This window comes from Grus americana, chromosome 12, assembly GCF_028858705.1.
Source record: "Grus americana isolate bGruAme1 chromosome 12, bGruAme1.mat, whole genome shotgun sequence".
NCBI lineage: Eukaryota > Metazoa > Chordata > Aves > Gruiformes > Gruidae > Grus > Grus americana.
The window spans coordinates 23,079,744-23,101,035 of NC_072863.1; the positions used below are offsets into that span (position 1 = coordinate 23,079,744).

General features: G+C 58.3%; 1 protein-coding gene across 1 annotated transcript; it reads left to right on the plus strand.

Moving 5' to 3' along the window:
• The first annotated feature begins 3,496 nt into the window (after positions 1-3,496).
• Positions 3,497-19,686, plus strand: LOC129211721 (uncharacterized). The gene is made up of 11 exons (XM_054839277.1): positions 3,497-3,579; positions 10,002-10,120; positions 11,052-11,393; positions 12,493-12,762; positions 12,930-13,046; positions 14,129-14,230; positions 15,039-15,161; positions 15,392-15,487; positions 15,858-15,950; positions 17,108-17,187; positions 18,208-19,686. Exons 2-11 carry the CDS (start codon positions 10,087-10,089, stop codon positions 18,247-18,249), a joined length of 1,299 nt encoding a protein of 432 aa, XP_054695252.1. The 5' UTR covers positions 3,497-3,579; positions 10,002-10,086; the 3' UTR covers positions 18,250-19,686.
• Positions 19,687-21,292: the final 1,606 nt, after the last annotated feature.

The window sequence follows — 21,292 nt, forward strand, 5'->3', positions numbered from 1 at the left end:
CTGCCACGCTTGACTTCTCGCTTCCCGGTGCAGATGATTTCAGGGCATGCTTTTATTTTTATTTTTTTAATTTTTTTTTTTTTTTTTGGGGGGGGAAGGGGTGCATCAGGCTCTCTCCCCCTGAATCCACAGGTCTATGCGCTGCCTGTCCCCTTCGGTACGGGACAGCATCTCCAGGGGACCGCTGTCCCCGCTCCGCGAGGCTCGGGGGGGGGGGGGCACCTGACCTGAGCCCACTCTTTAGTCTGTTTGCATCAGTGCAAAGCACTTTCCTGGAGCCCCGACCCTGCGTGGGGGTGTGTTGATATGTGGTGGGTTGACCCTGGCTGGAGGCCAGGTGCCCACCAGAGCCGCTCTCTCACTCCCCTCATTCACCAAACAGGGGCGAAAAGGCATAACGAAATGCTTGTGCGTTGAGATAAGGACAGGGAGAGATCACTCACTAATTATCGTCACGAGCAAAACAGACCGAACTTAGAGAGGGAATTCATCTAATTTATTACTAGGCAAAACAGAGTAGAGGAATGAGAAAATAAAATAAACTCTCAAAACACTTCCCCCACCCCTCCCATCTTCCCAGGCTCAACTTCACTCCCGGCTTCAACCTTCCCCCCCTCAGCGGCACAGGGGGACGGGGAATGGGGGTTACGGTCAGTTCATCGCATGTTGTTTCTGCTGCTTCTTCATCCTCAGGGGGAGGACTCCTCTCATCGTTCCCCTGCTCCAGCATGGAGTCCCTCTCACGGGGTGCAGACCTTCAGGAGCAAACTGCTCCAGCGTGGGGTCCCCCACGGGGTCACAAGTCCTGCCAGCAAACCTGCCCTGGCGTGGGCTCCTCTCTCCACGGGTCCACCGGTCCGGCCTGGAACTTGCTCCAGCGTGGGCTTCCCACGGGCCACAGCCTCCTTCAGGTGCCTCCCCCTGCTCCGGCGTGGGGTCCTCCACGGGCTGCAGGTGGAATCTCTACACCCCCTCATCCTTCCTCCATGGGCTGCAGGGGGACAGCCTGCTTCACCGTGGTCTTCACCATGGGCTGCAGGGGGATCTCTGCTCCGGCGCCTGGAGCTCCTCCTCCCCCTCCATCTGCACTGACCTTGGTGCCTGCAGAGTTTCTTACATCTTCTCACTCCTCCCTCCGGCTGCAAAAGCTCTCTCTCTCCAAGTGTTTTTCTCCTTCTTAAATATGTTATCACAGAGGCGCTGATGGGCTTGGCCTTGGCCAGCGGCGGGCCCGTCTTGGAGCCGGCTGGCATTGGCTCTGTCAGACACAGGGGGAGCTTCTAGCAGCTTCTCACAGAAGCCACCCCTGTAGCCCCCCCGCCACCAAAACCCTGCCACGCAAACCCAACACATGATATTATCTCCTCCGCTCCCGGCTGGGTTTTCCTTCCTGCGAGGAGGGGCTCGGCCGTGGGGCGCTTTTGAGGTGCTGCTGGGGAGGCCAGGATTTGGATGCTGCCTACACAGAGGCAGTCCCCACCTGCGCTCCGGGGCAGGGGAGGTCTCGCTCCTTGTGGTCAGCAGGAATTTGGATCCTTATTAACTTTATTTATTGGGGTTTTTTTCGGTCTTCCTCCTTGGTTTTTCCTGCCTGAACAGGCAGCGTCACATCTGCATCTCAGCCCCCCCCCCCCAGCTTCTCCCCTTCCTGCAAAGAGAAACAACAGCTCCTGAGCCTCTTGTGTCAAGAAAATGGGGAAAAATCCTGCTACCTTCAGCAGGAACCGCACTTTCCATGGACCCCTCGCCAAACAACCTGACTTAGGAGGAGCACGCAACTGAATATCAGGAGTTAAGATGGAGACATGAGAAGGATAAACATTAAAATCAAAAGCGGGGTTTAGACTCTGAGCACCCTGTAGTTTTACCCTCCCAGCTGAGCAATGAGCTGCGGCTGGTTTTAGCCGTTGGCATACAGGGAAACCATGACTTGTAGCTTAATCCCAGGTTGAGCGTTCAGAGTCTGACGAGTTCAAGGGATAACGAACTGCAAGAGACCCCCGAGGTCGTTCCGGCCTTTGCCATCAGCCAACGGCACCAAGCAAATCAGGCAGCGGAGAGTAGTCAGGGGCGAATTAACTCACGGACCTAGCAAATCTCACCGCCAGCTCAAGAGGAAGCAAACACAGACACATGGTTACTTCCATTTGTAAAGGGAATTTTTTCCCCTCTTACAAGCTCAATGTCATGAGAATCTCTAGTTAATAATGGATGGAAAGGAGATTTGCTGGTGGGCACGGGTCATGATTATATATCTCCGAGCCTTATGTCCTGCTCTTCTGTTGCCCTGGTAGCAGGTGAATAGGAATTTGTATTGATTTTTGTGTTTGCTTAGCCCTTGTCAGCAGAGGCTCTGGCGTTTCTGTAATACCATTAAGGTTAAAAAAAAAATAGCTCCTGATTTAATATAGCAACCAGCAACAGATTGAACTAGACGTGCTGAGGGCGCGTGGTTGCTTAGGACGGTGGCCAGATGGCTTTTGAAGGCTGAGAAGGATGGATGTTCCACAGCCTCTCCGGGCAACCTGGGCCAGCACTTGGTCACGCTCAGAGTGAGACGGTGTTTTCTTGTATTCGGACTGAATTTCCTTTTAAATGCGTGCCCATCGCCTCTCGGCCTTGTCAGTGGGCACCACTGAAAAGTCTGGCTCCCTCTTCCTTACAACCCGCTTTAGATATTTTTTCCCCCTCTTCCTTACAACCCGCTTTAGATATTTTTTCCCCCTCTTCCTTACAACCCGCTTTAGATATTTTTCCCCCCCCAAGCCTCCTCTCCTGCAGGCTGAACAGTGCCAGCCCCTCCTCGGCTGAGAGATGCTTCACTCCCTGCATCACCTTTGTGGTCCTTGGTGGGGCTCTCTCCAGTAAGCCCATATCGTTCCTCTGCCGAGGAGCCCAGAACTGGACCCAGCGCTCCAGCTGGGGTCTCACCAGAGGAGAAGGGTCACCCACCCCCCCCCAACCTGCAGCGATGCTCCTCCTAACGCAGCCCAGGACACCGTCGCCCACCTTGGCGGTGTTCACCAGGACCCCCAGGCTCTGCGGAGCTGCTTCCCAGCCCGCCAGCCCCTACGGGTGCTGGGGCTGCTCCTCCTGAGAGGCCGGGCTCGCCACGTCTCCTTGCTGGACCACACCAGGTCCCTCTCAGCCCATTTCGGCAGCCTGTTGAAGCATGACCCTGGGAGGGTACCAGCCGCTCATCCCAGCTTTGTAGCACCAGCAGACTGGCTGAGGGTGGGCTCTGTCCCATCGCCCAGGTCGTTCCTGAGGACGTGAAGCAGGACCGGGCCCCGGGGACGCAGCGTTCGCACCAGCCCTTGGGGCCTGGTTGTTCGGCCGGGCTTCAGGCACGGCGCTGCCCGCTCGCCTGACCCACGCCGGTCGGCTGCTCTGCGAGGGTGCCGTGACAGCGCCGAAGGCCCGGCTCGCCAAGGGCCGTGGGGTGGGGGGGGGTAGGGTAGAAAGCGGCGCTCGGTGAGGAGCCAGCGGTCCCGGGGGACAGGCGGGGGCTGGGGATGGTTCCTGGAGCGGAAACCCCTCCAGCGGAGAAGGCCCCCGGAGGTGCGGGTCCCTGCAGAGGTGGGTGCGCAGGGCAGAGGGAGCATCTCGCTGGGGGGGGGGGGTCCCCACGGGTGGTCCCACGGGTGGGCAGCCGGGGCCTGAGCAGGGGACCGGGGCTGGGAGGAGGCGGGGGGGGGGGCACGGCGCCGCTCGGGCTGCTCCTGCCCCCGCTGGTGGCGGCCCCTCCCAGCCGGCCGTAGTGGAACCGCTCGGCTGCCTCGGGCGGCGGCGGGGCGGCCCCGGAGCTGCGGTGAGTGGCGGGGGGCCGGGGGCGCCGGGTGATGGGCAGGGGGGTGACGGCAACAGGGGCTGGAGCGGGGGGGGGGGGCGGGGCAGGGCGAGGGGGGCGGGACTGGAGCTGTGGGGCTGGGAACTGGACCCGTGGGGCCGGGGGACTGGAGCGGTGGGGCCGGGGGACTGGAGTTGTGGGGCTGGGAACTGGAGCTGTGGGGCCGGGGGACTGGAGCGGTGGGGCCGGGAACTGGAGCTGTGGGGCTGGGAACTGGACCCGTGGGGCTGGGAACTGGACCCGTGGGGCTGGGGACTGGAGCTGTGGGGCCGGGGGACTGGAGCGGTGGGGCCGGGGGACTGGAGCTGTGGGGCTGGGAACTGGAGCTGTGGGGCCGGGGGACTGGAGTTGTGGGGCCGGGAACTGGAGCTGTGGGGCTGGGAACTGGACCCGTGGGGGCGGGGGACTTGAGCTGTGGGGCCGGGAACTGGACCGGTGGGGCCGGGGGACTGGAGCTGTGGGGCCGGGGGACTGGAGCGGTGGGGCTGGGAACTGGACCCATGGGGCCGGGGGACTGGAGCTGTGGGGCCGGGGGACTGGACCCGTGGGGCCGGGGGACTGGAGCTGTGGGGCTGGGAACTGGACCTGTGGGGCCGGGGGACTGGAGCTGTAGGGTTGGGGGACTGGAGTTGTAGGGCTGGGGGACTGGAGCTGTGGGGCTGGGGGACTGGAGCTGTGGGGCTGGGGACTGGACCCATGGGGCCAGGGGACTGGAGCTGTGGGGCTGGGGGACTGGAGCTGTGGGGCTGGGAACTGGACCCGTGGGGGCGGGGGACGGGAGCTGTGGGGCTGGGGACTTGAGCTGTGGGGCCGGGAACTGGACCCGTGGGGGCGGGGGACTGGAGCTGTGGGGCTGGGGACTTGAGCTGTGGGGCTGGGGACTTGAGCTGTGGGGCCGGGAACTGGACCCGTGGGGCCGGGGGACTGGAGCTGTGGGGCCACTGCGATGGTGCATCTGCTCGCTCCGTCCAGCTGCCTTGCTGAGCCCCTTCGCCCACACCACCGGCCCCGCCGGAGCTGGCTGCTGTGCCGGTAGCGGAGCGGTGGCTGGCTGAAGCCCTCTCGCACGTGGAGGAGTTCATCGTGGCATTTGGGGTTGCGTTTGGTGGACTGCTGCACGTGGGATTTGGGCTACGTGGTCCCAGGACTGTTTGCCGAGCTTAATTTGTCTGTCCTGGCAGCAAGATGTGGAGAGCCTTAGACAAGGGCAAGGGGAAGTTACAAAAGCCTCAACTCACAATTTATGAGGAAGGGGGTTTTTTGGTGTGTTTAGAGCTGGAGGTACGCATAAAGCTGCGCTGTTCTAGATGAGTGTTAAAACTGCTGCTTTTTTTTGCTGCTGTTACTCTCACTTCTGGTCTGAGTAGATGTGGACTCTTTAGGTTGTAACAGTTTGTATCAGCGATGGAGAACCTTTGCCACAGTCCTGCTGCCTACAGGGGACCTGGGGTTTTAGCTGAAAGTAGTTTTTTCCTACCAGGCTAACCGTTCTGCCAAGTAGCATTTTACGGTTTCTTGTTATCGGTTGTAGCAGTTGCCCGTTGCTGTTCTTTTTGCGATGCACAGCAGATGTGAGACACGGAGCAGAGCTAGATACTGCTCAGTAGGGTTTCATATTTGGAACTGTCATATTTACTCTTTCAAAGCTGTGGGATGATTTATAATAGGATGATTTGCATCTTTTTTTTTTTTTTTTGATCATTCCTTATAATTTTATGGTAAGGACTTTACATAAGAGCAGAAATAGCACACAGTGTTTTGAATATTTCCCATACATCCTTACCAAAGAGCCTGATGGTACCAGGTGCCTGTGCTCCCTGGTGTGGGAACTAACGCTTGCAAATCACACGTCCCTTTTGTTTCTTCCCATCACCAAGTCTGTTCTTACAGATTCACAGATTCAGATTCACAGACCGGTGGCGGTTGGCAGGGACCTCTGGAGATCATCTGGTCCAACCCCCTGCTAGAGCAGGATCACCCAGAGCAGGTCACACAGGATCACGTCCAGGCAGGTTTGGAATCTCTCCAGAGAAGGAGACTCCACAACCTCTCTGGGCAGCCTGTCCCAGGGCTCGGTCACCCTCAGAGGGAAGAAGTTTTTCCTCATGTTGAGATGGAACTTCCCGTGTTCCAGTTTGTGCCCGTTGCCCCTTGTCCTGTCGCTGGGCACCACTGAGAAGAGTCTGGCCCCATCACATGGACACCCACCCTTTGGATATTGATAAGTGTTGATGAGATCCCCTCTCAGTCTTATCTTCTCCAGGCTAACCAGCCCCAGCTCTCTCAGCCTTTCCTCATACCAGAGATGCTCCAGGCCCCTCGTCATCACGGCAGCCCTTGGCTGGACTCTCCCCAGTAGTTCCCTGTCTGTCTGGAACTGGGGAGCCCAGCACTGGACACAGAACTCCAGCTGTGGTCTCACCAGGGCAGAGCAGAGGGGGAGGAGAACCTCCCTCGACCTGCTGGCCACGCTCTTCTCCATGCACCCCAGGACACCGTTGGCCTTCTTGGCCACGAGGGCACACCGCTGGTCATGGAGAGCTTGGTGTCCACCAGGACGTCCAGGCCCTTCTCCGCAGCGCTGCTTCCCAGCAGGTCACCCACACCCTGTCCTGGTGCTGGGGTTATTCCTCCCTGGGTGCAGGACCCTACACTTGCCCTTGTTGAATTCCATTGGGTTCCTCTCCACCCAACTCTCCAGCCTGTCCAGGTCTCGCTGAATGGCAGCGCAGCCTCCTGCTGCGTCGGCCGCTGCTCCCAGCTTCGCATCACCAGGGAACGTGCAGAGGGTGCGCTCCGTCCCCTGCCCAGGTCTTTGCTGAACAGGTTGACTAGGACGGGACCAAGCACGGCCCCTTGGGCACTGCTTACCTGCGCCAGGGACTGCTTTTAATGGCTGCTGCACGTGTTACGCAGGAGGACGCTGCGCCCCTCTGCAGGAACCGGCGTTGCCTCGCTCGTTCAGGAGACATGCCTCCGGGTAAGCGTGGCGCTTGAGCGGGTTTGAGCGCGGTGTTTGAGCGGCCCCATCCCGTGCGGGGCCGGCCAGCCCCTGCAGCCCCCCCCTCAGATAACGCCCAGCCCCAAACCTGCCCCCGCCTTCCTTTTGCCAGGGGCTGATAAAGACCGTGCCTCCTCTTTACCCGTCGTCCTTGCTTTCCTAGTACGCTGTGCAACGATAATGCCACAGCTGAGAGCGAAGCGCAGCGCCTGCGCCCGTGCTGATTGCAAGGGGTGCAGCTGCAGCTTGCTTTGACAGACCACAGCTGTCAAGATCTGCTCTACCCACAAACCGTCGGAGGAGGCAGTTGCAATACCGGCGGAGCATTTCTTTCGCCTCCCTATCCCTACGGGAGCCTGTGGCCCCTCTCGGAGCGAGGGAGGACTCCTTCCCTGCCTTGCTTGTCCCCAGCTGCGTCCGAAGCCAGGAAGGGCTTTGCAGTGCTGCAGGGCTTCCCTTCCCCAAACACAGACTTTTTTTTTGTTTGGATATTTGATTCCTTGGTGATATCATAGCTCCAGCTGACACAATAAGCTCTTTTTTTGGGAGCTGAAAAACAACTGACACACACGCCATTCCTGTAAGCGGCTGGATGAGAGGCTGGAGTGCTTCGGCTGAGCTGCCCAAGTGCCGCATGCGTGCTTTGTCACACAGATCCTGAGACAGTCCTTAAAGGATGTCTTTGTAAAACTCCAGCAGGCTGCAGCAGTGCTTCTGTTCCGGCTTTTCCATGTGGATTTTGTGAAACCAAAAGATAACGCAGCATAGCAGCTGTGCTAGAGGCCCGGGGGGAAAACACGGCAGCCTTAAGCGCGTGCGTCTTCACGAGCCCGATTCCTCTCCCTGTTCATGTAAGATTCCGTGAAAACTTCTGAAAACATCTGCCCCGTACCAAAAGTGTCGGCTCACGTTTACAGCCGCCTCTCAGGCTGCAAGCACTCGACTGTGCTAACGCCTTGCATGAGACGAGAGGTCCTCTTCGAGAGGTAAACCAGTGTGTGTGACTGCAGGCAGGTCTAACCCACCCTCCGCCGTGCGTGGGCATCTCGTCACACAAAGGCTCTTCCCCATCTCCCCAGCCACATATCTGAGGAGTCCCGGTCTGCTGGGGGAGAAGGGAGGAGGAGGAAGAGGAGGGATTTTTTTCCAAGGAGCAGCGGCACTTTGTGCGGTGCGTGCCCTCCTTCCAAACACGCCTTGTTCTCCATCGCCTGGGATGAGCCTTATCCCCCGCAGGCAGAGGGGAGAGACCGCCGTGCCACAGCCAGTTCTTGCCCAAACCTCAGAGAGCGAGAGGATACCAGAGAAAACGGCCAAAGAAGAGGCCAAATTTAGCACCACAACCCTCCCCTCAAACCCTCCTCCAGGCGTTTCGCAAACGCAAAGATGATGTAGTCTGCCGCTTCTCCTCCACTTCTAATTAGACCTGTTGATGAATGAGCAAATAAAATACCCGTTGCGAGGAAATCCGATGACAGAAATTACAGGATTTTTCATGGTCTCCACGTACCTGCTGACCTAGGAAGAACACAACAAGGATTTCGTGTAAGACACGAGGGCATTCACGCAGCCGGTTTTCTGTGCATTAACAGGGCTCTGCAGCCTGCAGCAGCCGCTCTGTCCCAGATAATGTAGGTTTTTAGCTGCGCAGAAGGTAAATCACCCTTAACTCGGGTGCGTTTCCGCAGAACCTTAGCTCCTGGATCCCTTTTAGCAAGGCAGGAATGGGGGACATGCAGTTGGCTCCGCCGGTGGTGGACACGTCCTGGGCTGGAGGTCTCCGTCGCAGGGATGAACACGACGTACGTTGGCTGTTTTCTCTTCCCTTGGGTTTTGGGGTGTTTCTTCTTCTCTTCCCCTTCCTGAGCTCGGGGGGCTGGGCTGCTTGGCCGGGCGCAGGAGAGCACGTGGGCAGCTCCGCGGTGGAAATGGCTTCCCTTGGAGATGCTGCTCTGCTGTTTGCTGGATTCCCTGGAGGAGAGCTGGGTGCTACCGGGAGTAATGTCTCTCCGAAGGGAGCTCAGCCTTAAACACACCTCGCATCAGAAGCCAGTCTTAAGCTGTTCCTAAAATAAACCACGTCTCTAAAACAGACCACTTCTGGTCTCTGCTGAGACTCTGATCACAGGGCAGTGAAAAACCCTTTGCCAAAAATTTGTCCCACTGTCCTCTTTCCCACTGCCCTCCGCCCTCGCGCCAGAGCCTTGCAAAACCCGACAGTGAACGTCCAGACGCCAAAGCTTTCCGTCTGGCCCTGCAGAGCAGCTCTGAGCGCTGTTCCCGTTCCAGTAACGCCCTTGGAGGCAAGCAGCCTGCTCTCGAGCTCTCTCCTGCCCACCCATCGGTGCGGTGCCCCTTGCAGTCTTTGTAGTGAAGAAACTAAAGCAAAAGGTCGCTAAAAAAAAAGTTGGAGAAGACCCAGAGAACGGCGGCCAAAATGGTGAAGAGCTTGCGAGGAGAGACTGAAAATTCTGGGAGCCTCCGGGTTGGAGAGAGGAGGTGGGAGAGGGGTCGGGATGGAGGTTTTCGGAGTCGTGAAGGCGATGCTTAAGGCAGATGCGGAGCCCGTGTTCGCTCCGTGCCACAGAACAAGAGTCAGGGCTGTTCGAGGAAGTTACAAAATAGGTTAAAGCTTGCAGAGGTGTTGGGGTGTGAGCGTGTGGCTCCCTGGGAGGCTGTGGAGGTGGTTGCTAAATGCAGACGGGCAATTTCATGGCCAGCAGCTGCAGCAGAACGCACGGAGGGGCCAGCGCTGCCCCTGCTCGCGGGGCGAAGCTGCAGCACACAGGAAGGGCTGCAGAAAGCACCCAGGAGCTCCTGTCCCCCCCCCAGTAACAGTCTCGATGCTGTTGGATATCAGTAGCCCTCGTGTGTGTCGATCTTTCTATTTTTAATCGCTGTGGTGAATCGGTGTTGAACACAGATATTGCGGCCGCGATGGTTTCCCTGAGCCGCACCCTCACAAGCGCCGCGGGCTCGGGCTGCCGTACGGCACCCGCCTGCTTCGGGCTGTGCCGCCTGCGGAGATGCCGGTGCTGGGGGGTGGTGGGGAGGGTGGGGGTGTCCCCCCTCGCTGTGCCGAGCACCCCTCGCCTTTCCTAACCGCTGCCGGGCTGATGCCGACGGTGCTTTTCACGGTGTCCTTCGCAGGCCCGGAGCAGCCACCCCAAGAGCACGTCGCTGCAGGAGGAGCTCATCCCTCGTCCTAGTCCGAAAGGGCCTGCGGGGCTTTGCCATGTCGACCTGGCTGCCGGCGGCCATCGCGGGCTGTGAGTATGAAAAGGGGCTCGCGTCGGCCGCGCACCTCCTCGCGCACGCCTGCGGCGTTTCTGTGCTCTCCTTGTGACCCTGCTCCGGGCTGCTTCCCTGCGAGCCTCTTCTCAGCTCTCCGACCGTGGCGTACCCTCCGGTACCGCCGAGCCTCCCCTCCGTCACCTTTCCTCGTTGCTGAGACGAACTTTCCTTTCCGTACCTCGTTCCTCTAGCTCGTTCTCTCTTCAGCAACCAGCATAACCTTTTAAACGTGCTAAAAGCGGCTCCCGGATGATGGTTCTGGCAGATTTTTGGGGGCTGGAGATACCGGACGTGACTTTCTGCTTGCTAAGCCCTTTCATGCCAGCAGCACTACGCCGGGATTCGCACGCCGGGGTTTTGTACAGCCAAGGGTACGCTGCGGCCTGACCCCCACGTTAGCTTCGTTCTCCCCCCTGGGGAAACCGTAAAAGATTTTCAAGACAAAGGCATTTATCTCGAGGCCCGTTCGTTTTAAAAGCAGCTGTGTGCACGGCGGCTGCACCAGGGAGCTGTTGCATTACTCAGAGGTGCCAGGAAATGTGAACGTACCATGAATTAGCGCCTGCCAGACACATAAGGTCACTGGGTGTTTAGCTGAGCTGGAGCATCAGCTCTGCAGGGCTTAACCCCTCCGGAGAGGATGGCGAGGCCAAGGCTGAAGGTGCAAGGAGTCGTCTTAGCCGGCTAAGAAGCATTTATATAGCGCTCGAAAACGAATGTTACATTTTTTTGTCTTAACAAGGGAGGAAGGAAATCAGATGTGGCATAACACACTTCAGGAAGTCAGTTAGTAAATTGTGCCAAAAAAAAATTACAAAAAAATAGTACGAACATGCAGATGAAATTGCTCTTTGGCTTTTGCTTTACAACTAACCCATCCTGCTCTGGCATCTCTCCTGTTTCCAGACCTGTTGCTGGTTTTTCAGGGGTCCTCCGCAGTGGTAGAAATCACCGAAAGAAGAGTCGCAGCAGAAGGATCCTCCGTGCTGATGCATGCGCCAGAGACCGAGAACATAAACCTCACCGAGTGGGAATACATAAGAAGCACTAGCCCTGAATTCATCCTGCAGTACTATGCAGATTACCAGTCCCCAACCATTTACGCGGCTTACCAAGGCAGGGTGGTTTTCTATCCAAAGAATGGCTCAATTCTCCTCCAGAGGTTACGAGAAACAGACAGCGGCATCTACAGAGCGACAGTTAATCTGATGCAGCATAAAGCTAGGACAACCCTCCTTGAAGTTATCAGTAAGTCAAGTGTGTTGGGAGGATGGTTTTCTCAGACAGACAGGTCCACGAGGCCAGCACCAGAATAGTCAGAGAATCACAGAATATCTCGGGTCGGAAGGGACCCAGAAGGAGCTGCAGGTCGTGGCCGGTGCCTTGGGGCTGGGGCCAGAAGCTCCGTGGCAGCAATCCCAGGGTGAGCTGCTGCCTCACCGCTTGCCCTGCTGACCCCTTCAGAGTGGGATCCCGAGAGCAGCTGGTTTATGGATGCTTTTCACCGGAGGGTGGGTCCGTCAGGCGGATGTGGCTGATCTCCTCCACACCATCACTGCCTTTCTCTTACCTCTGAATTTCCCTGAAAAATAAACAGAAGCGAGAGCTCATCCTGTTCTGAACTGCCCTTTCCTAGAGCTTAGCATCACTACAGGTGCACGTAGGACATCCAGGAGTGAAGGACCGCGCAGCACGCGGTTGCTGTCAGGTGCAAGTCCGGGTGTAGTTAGAGCAGCCCCGGGCGGTGCAGGTACCTAGGCGTCAGCCGAGGGACGGATTCGGCTCCCCCTTTGCACATGGCAGGGGCCTCCAGCGCGCAAGGCTCGCGTCGCCGTGCGTTGGCCCATGTGGAGTTGGACCGGCTTAAACGCAAGGCAGCAGCGGAGTCTTTGCTGCTCTTTGGCTGAACTCCATGACTTCTTTGAGCCCTCCCACGCTTCCCTCCCACTGCTGCGTGGGAAAAGCCCTCTCCTCTTGGGACACCCCGTGGCAGACACTTCCAGAAAGTCCCTGTCGTCCTTTCCCAGCGTAATCCCAACTTGCAGCTCCTTCGGGTCGCTATCCCTGAGCGCAGGGTGCCGTGCCTGATCTCCAGGGCTTGGTAGTGTCCATCCTAGGGGCAGCGCGGTGGCGGGGATGGGGACATCTGCTTTCTTCTGGTGGGTGTTGCCCTGCTCCTGCAGCATCTTCTCTCCCTCCGAACCGACCTGGGGTGTAACTCAGAGGGGAAGGACCTGCTCACTCCCCAAGGGGCTCGGTATTCTTGCATGTTGGCCAGTTTTCAGGTCCAAAGCAAGGCAGTCCTCGTGCTCCTGGGAGTGCTACCACGCTGCTCTCCGCTTTCCAGAGCCCGTGCCCCAGCCCGAGCTCCGGAGCAGTTCAAACCTGGCAGGTTCACCCATCGAGCTGGTCTGCGTGGTGCCAGAGGGAACGGTGGCTTCCATCTCCTGGAAGAAGGAGGGACATCCCCTTCCCCCCGAACAGTGCTACCTGCTCTCTGGAGATACCGCCGTGCTGCAGATAATGAACGGAGAGAAGTCGGATTGCGGCTCCTACTCCTGCAACGTCAGCAACGTGATAAGCTGGAAGGAGGCGGCCCTGAACCTGACGGTGACAGGTTAGCCTTGTCGCGTTGTGCCAGGTCCGCTCGGCACGGCGCAACTGTTTCTCGTGGGCCAGGACTCGTCCCTCGGGTTTTCCAGCATTTTGCAGTTCCCTGGGATCGCCGCTCTGTGTTTCGGGGTCGTCCCCAGCGCGGGGTTTCCCTCCTGCCCTGCCTTGCAGGTCTCACACCTCCTCTACGCCACGTGCAGAGGCTGGTCATCGTCGTGCTGATGTACGTCGCCGTCTCCGCCGTCAGCTTCGTTGTCCTGCTCTATCAGATGAGGGAGCGAGGATTTGGTGAGTACCTGGCCTGCGCCCCAGCTCCCCGAACGAAACCCTTCTCTCCCCGCCGTGGACAGGACGGACGTCAGAACGCCTCAGCCAAGCTCCTTCTCCCTCGCCATCCCAAGTGACTTCGGTAGCGGGAGGAACTGTGCTCAGGTCGTTTCTCCTGCCTCTGTAGCTTGCACAGAAAATAAAACTCCCTAGAAGCAGCTAATCCCCAATGGCTTTGTGGGGAACGGAGCGAAACATACCCCGGAACCAAGCGTGTGAGCCATTCCTCTGCCCTCCCTCAGGCATTCCTGGGAAGGAGTAAAAAATGCAGGACACGCAGGCTGCGTGGGAAGAGCCTTCCTGCCTGGAGTTGGCCAAAGACCATGTCTGATGGGTTTTGGTGACCACACACACTGGTGTTTGAGTCATGACATTGGGCCCGTACCCAAGGAGCCTGTAGGTTCACGTGGGTGCTTCAGTAGCAACATATATACTGATGAACAGAAAACAAACCTAAAGACGTAGCCAACAGCAGGTCCTCCCACACGGCCTTTGTGATCTGCTACCCACCACGAGTAATTCCCAGAATAACGGAGACCATCTGGAGAGCAGAGGTGAAAGTTCTCCCACGTGACTTGTCCCTCAGCATTATCACTGGGGACGCGCGCGGGTTGTGGTGCCAGGTCTTGCCCTTGGGGGTACTCTCCCCTGAGGAGCTCTCCGTGCCTGGTGCTTGTGGCAAGAGCTTGGGCCATGTGGGTTCCTCCCCGCCGTGAAATGGGTCTCCGGAGGAAATCTAGCACTAGTCAGGTCGTTATAGGAGGGAAAATCTCAGGCCAAAGCGTTGTGAAGCATCTCACGAGGTGGAATTGGGCTCTGGTTCAGCGTGGAACAACCCCAAATCTGGCTGGTTTCTCCTGGTTCCTCCTGAAGTCAAACCAAGCCCTTGAAAGTTCACCAGGTTTTCTGTTCAGGGTTTCTAAACCTCAGAGATCCAATTCTTTACAAAGAAAACCTGTGCTCGTTGTTTATCTTCCTTCGCGGGCCGCACCCATCCTGTTTGTGCGCTACTGAGTACTTTTGGGTTTTTTTCTTTTCCCCAGGAGAGGAAGCAATGAAACCTACAGTTGTGTTCACCCACGGACTGCTGTGTATCTCCTCTCTCCTCCTGTTTGTCACCTCCATCATCTGGATGCAGGAAAAAGGTATAGGACTCATGTCACCTGATTTGTTCTAGATAGCTTCAGCGTCTCATCTCTCTTTTTGCTCCAGGTCTTTACAGCAGCGTCTTTGACGTAGCAGTATTTGATTTGGAGAAATCGAAGTTAGACGTCACTGCTCTGTAGCCTGCAGGCTCCTCTTTCTCTGCTCTTTTGAAACCAAAGGGCAACGTTTGTCCCTTTGCACTCTGCCGGTACCACTGCCCCTTCTCCAGGACTTCTCAAAAATTAAAAAGCGGTTCGGAAACCGCTTCCACCAGACCTCAGGGGACACGGGTGATGAACGCAAAGCTCGCCTGTTCTAAAACTGCTCCGTAGCCAGTTCTTGCCTGCCCCAGGCTGAGGGTACCTCTCTGCTCGTTTTGCTACGTGCCCAGCTGCAAGCGGACGTTAAAGCAAACAAGCCCAAAGAACACCCCCCCACCCCCCCAGAACACGCGGGTCTTCTCCCCATTCTGTTGAAAGAAAGGTGCTGCCTCTGTGTGCATTTATAATAAATATTGCTTGCTACCAACTTCCAGGATAAAAATTGTCCTCAGCTGTAGGCTGTGGTCCCCTGGCCAGCAGCACCAAGCCAGTCCCGCTTCCAGACCCGGCCCCAGGCCATGGGGACCCTTCCTGGCTGCGGGCTGCAGCCCCGCTCCCACTGCACAGCCCCGTGACGGATCCCGGTGACGGATCCCGGTGACGGTTGGGTGCGGGGTCACCACGAGCCAACTTCCCTTGCCTTGTTCTCAGACCGCTGCCTCCACCAGTTTCCATCCCACCTTCTGGTTTACTTCTGCTCCCGCAGGTCCTTCTGCTCCCTTCGTCTTGCTTGGGCTGTTCTTCTTTGCTGAGGTAGTAGCAACTGGCCAGGTGGCAGCAGCGGTGGTGTGGAAACCAGCAGCTTTCAGCTACTTCAAGATGGAAAGCTGTAAGTTGCTGTTTATGATCTAAACCTCTGGTGGGAAAGGCCCAGGAGTAAACTCCTTAGGTTTCCACGCCCAGGAGGGAGCGGAGGCTTGGCACGCTGCTGTGGTGCGCGTCCAGAGACGTTGCCCACGGCTCGCTCAGCCTCCCACCGTCGCCCAGCTCCTCTGCGTGCCAGCCTGCGCTCCTTACGCATTTTCCTCTCATTTGCCAGAAATTTTTCCCTCTCCCCAGGGCACCAAGTCATCCAGCACGCTGTAGCCCCCACAACACTGATCATCAACTTGTTGGTCACCACCCTCTTGCTCTACAATATCCAGCAGCTCCATGGTAAGGGGTGGCCCGGGTTTGCACCGCCCGTGCCCTTGCTCGCCTTTCTTCTGGGGAGCAGTGGGGCATCTGGGGGGGGGGTTTGGCTTCACACAGGGCAGAGAGGGAGTCTGGGTGGCATTGCATGGCTGGTGCTGCAGGAAACCTTGTAGTTGACGTAGTCGTGGCAGCTTTGCGCTGAGCGGGGAGGTCGTAGCTCTTCCGTAGCAAAGCAAGGTTCACCCCGGTGGCTCCGTCACTTGAAACGCAGGGATCTCCCCTCTCCATCGCATAGGACGTCCCTGGATTAAATTCCTGGTGCCTACGTGTCCAAAGGGGGGGTGTTGGCCAGAGGAGCAACTGCTGACAATTCTCCCGTTCTCCTCGGCAGAGCAAGGCTGCTCGGAGGCCGTTGATCTGTACACCAGCTGTGTGCCTGCTGCTGCAGTGGTCCTCCTGCTGCTCCTGCTCCTCCTCCTATGGTGTAAGTACCCCGCCGGTTCCTTCCAGGGACCCCAACGAGCTGCTCAGCCGCTGAGACGCCCCAGGCTCAGCTCGCGCACCCTCCCCTGGCAGCGGGTATGAGGAGAGATGCTTTCGCTTAGATAGAACCCAGACTTTGCTTTTAAAGAGCGGGACGGTCCGTATCATCTGAGGACCCAACTCTGGTGTCCGTCTTTTTAGGAAAGCCACAGTAGGCACTGGTCCCTGCCTGCGGTCCTTGCCAGCACCTCTGCTTTGTCCACGGATGCTCGAGGAAAGTGAGTTCCTCCTCCAGAACATCCTATTGTCATCTTCCCTAGAGATAGCCATACCCTGGTCAAAAAAAAGCTCAGCTACAGCAAGCTTTGGGAGGAGAAAACTACCTGATAAACAGGCAGAAATAGGTCTGGGAACATCTTATGACCCAGGAGAGCAGCTGACCAGTCATTCCAGTGAAGCAGGGCTTGCAGAATGAGGTCAGGTAGTTCATCTTCTGTCCCTCCAGCTCTGGGATTGGAGGGAAGAGATCAGGGACATGATTTCCACGTCTACTGTGATTTCTTCAGCTTCTCCTTTTTAAAGTTCCTGGTTTCTGTGGTCTCACCACGTGAATCCCCTCGTTAGCATGATTAGCAATTGTATCTGGCGTCTCCCCGCACAGGCTTGGCGGTGGCCCGGTCTCGAGGGCTGGCCGGCCATCCCAGCGGGCATCCCAAAAACGCTGACTCAGCCTTCGGGATGACGCGTAGCATCCCAGGGAACCGGTAAGAAGGAGGGTCAATAGCGTGTTGAGGAGAGGACTGGAAGGGGACTTCCATGCTTTTCCAGAGCGCGCAGAACATTTCCAAGTCTGAAATACAGGAAATATCGCACCGAGTCCGTACAGCCAAAGGAGGGAGGTTCGAGCTGCGGGGCCCTGCAGGCAAGGCGGGCGTCGTAGGCAGAAGTCCACCCTCCATGCTGCCGCCTTGCTTCCCCTCCCAAAAGGCCCCCAAAGGTTTTGGAAACGGAGGGGCTCTGCCCAGTGAAAGGCTCCCATCCTCATTGCTCTCCGCAGCCAGCTTTTCTTCACGCGTCCCGTGGAACGCAAGGCGCAGCCCGGATTGCCGGGGCGTTGTTGGAGACCCAAGAGTTACGTGGCCTTTCCTTCGTTTCCAGGTTACAGGAATAAGCAGCAGCAGCAGCAGGAGCTGAAAATCCATCACACCACCCAGTCCGCGGAAGTCACGGTCACCTTGGTAACTGCCGTGAGCTGCAAATCCTTATTATTTCATGAAATAATTCATAATGAATGTTTAGGAATATTTAATCCATAATGAGAAGGAAGCATCTGCCTACCTTCCTGCAGAAGGCGGTGGGCTTTGTCCTCACCCTGGGGGGACACTGTGAGCCTGCTGGCGGCTGGTGCCGTCCTTCAGCTGGGTCCCGTGGGACCCCCGGGGTCACTGCCACGTCCCGGGCAGCTTCCCTGCCTTTGGGGTGCGGCGGGCGACGCACCGCAGTTTCACCTGCCCGCGCCAGCGCTGCGGGGCCAGGCTGCCCGGAGAAGCGTCTCGGTGCTGCGAGTGTGCCAGTTCTCAGAGCTGCTGCAGTTCGATGTGGGTAAAAACGTGCTCCTCTATCACACCGAACCCAAAGCAGCTATAAATGACACAGAGGAAAACCACAGGTCCCTTGCCCTCAACAGCAGCACTAAAGATGCGCACATCCCATATTCGTTTCACTCTCTCCCTCTTCCACCCCGCGCTGTCTCGGAGAAGCCCGGCTCCCTCCCACGCCGGCATCGCCAGGGCTCAGCCTGCCCCCCCCCCCCCCCGCCTCCTTGTTTCAGAGATGCCAGAAGGATTTGAGGGTCACAGGAGCCCCCCCCGTTACTTCTCCTGCAGCTGAGCCTTAGGCTTGATGTCAGCGCGGGGGCTGATGCTGCACCCCCGCATTTCGGGGTGCTGGTACACGTGCAGCCCCAGCCTTTCCCCGCCTCTGGAGGGGGTCACGGCGTGGGGAGAGGGGGGGGAGGAATTTACTGCCTCCCCCCAGGCCAGTCTCTGGGGTGATTCGAGGGACTGGGGTGTTTAAGAGGAGTGCGACAGCACCGTGTGCTGGGGGGGGTGGTGCTCGTCCCGGGGTGCTCGTCCCGGGGCTGGGACACCCTGCCCCCCCCAGCAGCACGGTTTGCCGCGGGGTGCTCCGCGGTGCGGCCAAAGAGCTCCCGGTCCCCTTCGTGCCGCTGAAGGACATGGCCCCGGTGTTTTTGGCAGGTGGTGCAAGGAAACCAAGGACCAGGGCAGGAAGGGAGGTAAAGCGTCGGCCCTTCGCAGCCGGGGAGCTGCGCTCACAGCCGGAGGCAGCCGGGAAAGATGCCCGAGGAGCTGGGAAGCCGCAGCCAGGCGTCCGGAAGCTCTGCCTCTACCCCACACCTGCGAGGTCAGGCTCTGGGCGAAAATCTTGCCAAAATGTTGTCATGCAGATCGCCACGCCGTAGCTCCAGGTGACGAATGATACCCCCACAGACACACACCCCCCCCACTTTCCCTGCCCTCTGTTCATAAAAGCCAGGCTAAGAGAAAATACGGCCGTTGCTCTTGGTGGTGCTGGTCGTCAGCCAAGCCGGGGCAGCTTTTCCATGAGCCAGAACTTGGGTCGGGCTCCAGGCTGGAGGTTAGCCGTCCCCACGAACGCTGTCGCACCACATGCCGCCTTTTTTGTTAGTGTGTTAATGAGTCAACAACAACCACCAACCCAAAAAAAAAAAAAAAAAAAAAAAAAAAGCCAACCCCAACCAAAAAGCCGTAAATGTCAATCAAGGGAGCAAGCTGATGCTCTGGAGCGTTTTGAGGAATTCGATCCAGTTGTCCCAACCGGAATGTACTGCTGCTGTTAATTAGCATAGCCAGATGCAGACGAGCAGATTAACGCCCAGCGTTAGCCACTGGCCCGGTCCGCGTTCGTTCCAGTGTACACCGTGTGTACCGCGCTGCCGAGACGCGCTGCTGCCAGAGCCGCCCTGCCTCCGCGTCTGCTTCTCCAGCTTTAACCTCACCCCGCTTCGCTGTCAGCAGAGCTCTGCCCACGCGAGGATTTCGGTGTCGCCACCCGTGCGCGGCGTTGCTTCCTCCTCCTGCCTTTCTAAGCTCCTTTTTAAGGTGCGGTGAGCCGGGCTGGCGGGTCCCGGGGTGGCACTCTGCTCAGCTCTGCACCATCTCCTCCGGCTTGCTTCCTCTGGGTTTTACAAGACGAATGTCCCCGTCTCACATCACCGTCCTCAGCACCCCCCGCCCAAGCCCTTGGCTGTCCGCCCTACGCCCGCTCCTGTCCTTCCTTGTTTGCTGCCAGCTCCTCCGGGCACCCGTTAACCCCGCGCTCCCAGCCGTGGAAGGGACGCCTTGCCTTTGGGCAGGATGACCGGGAAAGGACGCTCCAGCCCTTGTGTACCTGCGAGGTGTGATTTTTCCCCCCCCCCCCCCGTATTTTTCAAGCATCCCTGAACTACGTTGGCCTGAGCTGATTTCCCTTCCACAGGACACTTAACCGACCTGGCGTTCATGCTGTAGCCTTCAGCAGTTTCCTTTGCAGGTTGCAGCATTTTAGGTGACGTTGGCCGTTCTGCCAAGTTCTGCCCCTTCTTTGTCCCCGTTGGCCAGGATGTCAGTTTTAAAATGTGTAAAGAAATAAACCCCTTATGTTGCTTTTGTTCTTCACTTTGTTATAGCTGCTCTAATAAATGCATTTCACACGGATACTTCCCTGTGTATCCCCATCTCGCTTCCCCAAACAGAAGACGACTCCATCCTATTCCGGACCCCGGTCCTGGGCTGGCTCCTGTCCCGGTGAGCGCTGGACCAGGGGTGAGTTTTGGGCTTCGCTGCCATTTCCACAGCTGCCTCTGCCCTCGGCTCCCCGGCCGGGCGCTGGCGTACATCGGTGCAAGAGGAACGCTGCTGGGGAAGGCGGCGGCGGCTCGCGCTGTGGTGGAGCTGCCTTTTCCTGGCTGCCGAGCGCTGCGAGGCTGGGGAGGGGGGCTCGAGGTCCCCCCCCCGGGGCAGCCAGGAATCGTCCGGGCTGTTACGCCAGAAGCCTTCCTCCCCCATCACCACCTCCCTCGACCTCCTCGCTTCGAGCCCTGCCTCCCCCGCCTGAGCGCCCGCGGCCCTGCCGAATCCCCCCGAGCCGTGCTGGCGGGGACGCTGCGGGCAGCAGCGTCTTCCCACGTTCGCTCACCCCGTTGGCTGCGTCGGGACATCCCTCGTCCCCGTGCACGCACCCCAGGCTGGATTCGGGGCGTCCCTGCTCGCTGCGGGAGGAACAGCCCTCTCCCCGGCTGGGTTTGGGGCGCAGGGGATCACTTCCCAGCAGCAGTGCAGCCCACGCACTCCTCCGGTGTGGCTCGAGCCGGGACGGAAAGTCATTAGCCGGGACGGAAAGTCATTAGCCAGAACATAACGAATTTCCTCCACCAAGCTACAAACCCAGTGAAACGGCTCTCAGAGAGCTCCGGACCCCCGAGCCCGCATCCATCCTGTCCCAGCTCGGTCCATTTTATCCCATCAAGGACCTTTCCCATCCAGGGATGAACCAAAGCGCACGGAGACACGGCCCGGGCAGACAGGGGCGAAGGGAGGCGATGCCAAAGACCGAAAATCTCCGGTCACCGACCGATGGGCGACCACGGACTGACGGGCAGAGCTTCGGGGAGAACAAACCCGGAGTTTGCAACTGATAAAAGGGGGGGGGCAGGAGGAAGATGAGGATTTGGGATATTTGAGGGGGGGCACGACGTGGCTCTGTGCAAAATTTATTCAGGAACGGTTGGGGGAAGGGGCGGAGAGGAGGAGGGTAAATGGGGCTGGTTGTGGGACCCAGCCCTGATCACCGCAGCCCGCCCCGGCTCCGTCTTAAATCCTCTCTCGACTCTCTGCGTCATCTCACGCTCCGTTCCGAGCCAGCACCGCGTGGGGACTGGCGTGACTGACCCACGGGAGCAGCCGTAAAGGTTATAAAGGGAAAAATGCCGACAGAAAAGGTCTGCTAAAATACCGACAGAAAAGATCTGCTAAAATGCCGACAGAAAAGATCTGCTAGAATGCTGACAGCAGACGCCTGCCCGCCCGGGCGCTGCCAGCCCGGGACCAGGAGCATCCCTGAGGAGCGCAGCCGGCATCCGCACAGCGCAGCCGGGTACCGAGAACCTGAAACAGCCCGCGGTACCCTCGCTAACCACAAAACCAAGCAGCAGCAGCGACAAATTTATCATCTGGAAGGGGGCAAATTAGCCCAAAAAAGTGACAAGCAGGCTGGGAAGGTAGGACCCGGGGACAGGTACTGGCTGCTGGAGGAGGAGAGAAA

Excerpts from the sequence above, each read along its gene's own strand:
- LOC129211721 (XM_054839277.1), top strand. The coding sequence starts at position 10,087 with ATGTCGACCTGGCTGCCGGCGGCCATCGCGGGCT. Across the intron at positions 11,394-12,492 it reads AACCCTCCTTGAAGTTATCA|AGCCCGTGCCCCAGCCCGAG; the intron begins GTAAGTCAAGTG and ends TCCGCTTTCCAG. Across the intron at positions 13,047-14,128 it reads GATGAGGGAGCGAGGATTTG|GAGAGGAAGCAATGAAACCT; the intron begins GTGAGTACCTGG and ends TCTTTTCCCCAG.